At 31.4% G+C, this 3,488-nt stretch overlaps 1 protein-coding gene across 1 annotated transcript; it reads right to left on the bottom strand.

Moving 5' to 3' along the window:
* Positions 1 to 1,476: 1,476 nt before the first annotated feature.
* On the bottom strand, positions 1,477 to 3,069 carry LOC133284333 (ETHYLENE INSENSITIVE 3-like 1 protein). Its single transcript, XM_061481337.1, has one exon. The coding sequence runs from the start codon at positions 3,067 to 3,069 to the stop codon at positions 1,477 to 1,479; it is 1,593 nt and encodes a 530-aa protein (XP_061337321.1).
* Positions 3,070 to 3,488: the final 419 nt, after the last annotated feature.

Below are 3,488 nucleotides of genomic sequence, written 5' to 3'. Positions count from 1 at the left end.
CTTTTGATATTACCACATTCAACTTCAACTATGAAGTGTTTGTTAGGATATTAAACTTACTAACTAAAATATTTGTCAACTCTACATGTACAAAAAGTTGAAATTAGGTACCTCATAGTGTTGATTTAAATAAAATGCAATGATATAATTTTATGATTTGTGTTAACTTTTATGAGATAGACAAACCAATTTCTTTTTTTTTTTCGTGCAATGCACGGGTAATATACTGGTAATCTTATAAAGAAATATAATTTACTAAGAGAATATAGAGTAATTAATAATTTACTAAAACCGATTAGAAAATTTTAATTTATCATTATATATGCAATTACAATAAATGTTTTTAAAGTGATTAAATTTCTTATTAATACTCTTCTTGAAGGAATGATACATGTCAATTTTAATCATCTCTTTTAATTATAAATTTAATTTTAATTAATTATGCATAATTTTTTTATTTTTAATTTTTCCTTTTTAATCAATACTTTAAAATTTTACTTGAATTAGTTAATGCGTTTCTTAAAAATTTTAAATATTTTTTCTTAATTTATCTGAGTTCTTTAAAATATTCATCTACAGTGTAAGATGTTTGTTAGTTTAAGAAATAGTTTTATTTCTCTCATGTTGCATGAGACAAATTGTCTCATGCAATCCACAAAAAAGTGAGTGAAACCTACTAAAAAAAAAGAGAGAAAATAAAAAAGTGGATTTTACTCACTTTTTTGTATGTTGCATGAGACAATTTGTCTCATACAATATGAGAAAAATAAAACTCTTTAAGAAAAGCATGTCACCCAAGAAAACCATGGTAACGGGAGCAATCCTCAAATATTATTTTTTTATTTATGAATATTTTTTTATAATTTTATGTCTGAGCCTCTCAATAAAATAAAATTATTCATTTGTCCCAGAAAATAAAATTCCCTACTCACGGAGTTTGGAGAAATAGGAAAGAAGAAGAAGAAGAAAAGTAAATGGCTAGCACAATAAATAACATGATGGAAGAAAAACACAGATACTCACATTCATTCTTAGTCCTTAATAGTGCTATTAAAGGCACAAGAGACAGACACCATACATAAGGAGTAGTACCCTACATTTTATTTGACTCCAATAAGAAAGACAAGAATTAAAAAAGATAACCAAATAGCTTCTTCTCCAACTGTTCCAGCAGCCAAGCATGTAAATTACCTGTTTCAGCTTTCAATCTTTGGCAAATAGACTCTTGTATAGTTTTAGTTTTGGCAAGTACCAATGCATTTACACTTTCAATATGTATAAAATAATTTCATTTTGTTCAAAAGGGAAATTAAACTTTCCATATGTTTAAATTTTAAGCAAAGTAAATTGCCAAAATTTAAAACATGGGGATTATTTGGTAGATATTGAAAGTTCAACCTAACAAAACCAAAACCAAAAGAGGCTACTTATAAAAGGGAGAAAGTTGAAGTAGATAATTTATAATGTTACCTTTCCTTAACGGTATAGCCAAGAAAAATCATTCCTTGGTGTTGGCATAAATTTATAATTGAATGTATTACCATCAGATTGGGAATTAAAAGCCATCAAATCAAACGCAGGATCAACTGAAGATGTGACATTTTCATGCATTGATGATACATTAGCTACTATTTCAGAAGCAGCATTGTAGTCATTGACACCAACCCTTTGATCATAGAGATTGTTGTCCATCTGAGGCTGAAGGTTTTGATTAGCTGCAGGAACCATGTTTGCACCACTCATGTTATTCTTCAGCTGAAATCCTGTAGCATAGATGTTCCTGAAATTAGAAACCGTTTCACCTGAACCAGCACTAGTAGGAAGTGTCTCATTATTTGCAACTGGTGCTGCAGCTTGAGGAACAACATTATTATTAAACTGAGGTTCTCCAACAATTTGAACAGGGTTGTTGTTATTATTCCCTGTGTTTGTGCATATCAACTGGTGATTGTTTCTTACATTCCTATCACTGAAACCAATGTTGTTATCATGATAAAAGCATTGAGGGTTAGGACAAGTATAAGCCTCAAGATGAGAAGTTATCTGAACAAGTTCAGCTTTTCTCTTAGCACCATGATCCGATGGCAAAACAAAACTATGTTCTCCCAATGTATCTTCATTGTCACCACTGCTTTCTATATCATAATTATCTCTCTCACTAACCACTCTAGACCCATTTCCACCTTCATCAAAATTTGGAGGAAACATATCAGGGTACAAATTTCTAGCCAATGATTCCTCCTTTTTCATAACAGCTTGCCAAATAGCAACCTCCTTGGCAGTGAACTTGTCTTGCAAAGTCCTTGAATGATGAACAATGTTTTTTACCTTTTCAATATCAGGGGACATGTGTTTGATCACAGCTGTTAGTACACATATCTTCCAAGCCTTTCTTAGATCATGAGGCTTCCTATAAGGAGGTGGGCTTAAGGCACTGGAAAAGCCCATCTCAGCCCACCAATTTTCACTCCCATTGGGCCACCATGGTGGAACAATACCCTTCTCCAAAGGGTACTTCCTCTGTGGTGGGTCACAATGTTGCATCAAAGCTGATAAGAGTGACCCAAGAGTTGTGTCAGAGAGATCATGCAAAGTGTAATGAGATAATGCCTCTTCTTCATTCAAAAAATCAATATTCAGCCCAAGATTTGCACTTTCTTCATTATACTTTGCAATTGCAGCAGGCCCATTTCGATCAAACTTCACCTTTTCCTTCCACCAACCACGAAGATTATCAGAAGATCCACTCACTGGCTTACCCTTCTCAGGAATTATGCCATAAACAAAACCCTTAACATCACAAAACTCCATCATCTTCAGCATGTACTTTAGTATACAATCTTGTGAACGAGACATTGTCTTTCTTTTCAGTTGCTCCCATGTTTGTTTCTTCTCTTTCTTGTTCCTCTCTCCCTTAAGCTTCTTCAATAGCATGCGATCTCTCCATATCCTTGTCTCAAGTTCCGCAATAGTTATCTTTCCTTTGAGTTGAACGTTTTTCCCTTGTTCATACATTGCAGCTAAGGCTGCTTCCATTGATGGGTCTAAGATAGCACCAACCTTGTCCATTAAACTCGGTAGCTTTGTAAGAACTCCTTTCACTTTTCTATGAAACAATATACAAAATGAAAAGATTCAACATCAACATCAATAACAACTTAATTCCAAATTAATTGAGATCAGTGGTAGAAGAATTCAAATAAAAGATACAAAAAAGTTAAAAAAATAAAAAATAAAAATAAAAATAAATAATATATATATATATATATATATATATAATGAAAAGATTATTCTAGATTAATCAATGAGGTACATTAAGTTGCAAAACACATTTACTGAATAAAGAATAAAAGCATCTATTTTTAACATAATAATAATAATAATAATAATTTATTATTATTATTATTATTATTATTATCCTATAAGGAAAATAAATGTGAATAAATTCTTACGAAATGCATTATTTCTCAAACTTTTTGCCCGAAAAA

This window comes from Gastrolobium bilobum, unplaced genomic scaffold (assembly GCF_033153095.1).
Source record: "Gastrolobium bilobum isolate Gb01-03AN ecotype WA unplaced genomic scaffold, APGP_CSIRO_Gbil_v1 utg40954, whole genome shotgun sequence".
NCBI classification, from domain to species: Eukaryota; Viridiplantae; Streptophyta; class Magnoliopsida; order Fabales; family Fabaceae; genus Gastrolobium; species Gastrolobium bilobum.
This window is presented reverse-complemented; position numbering and strand designations above follow the sequence as displayed.

Excerpts from the sequence above, each read along its gene's own strand:
- LOC133284333 (XM_061481337.1), bottom strand. The coding sequence starts at position 3,069 with ATGGACAAGGTTGGTGCTATCTTAGACCCATCAATGGAAGCAGCCTTA.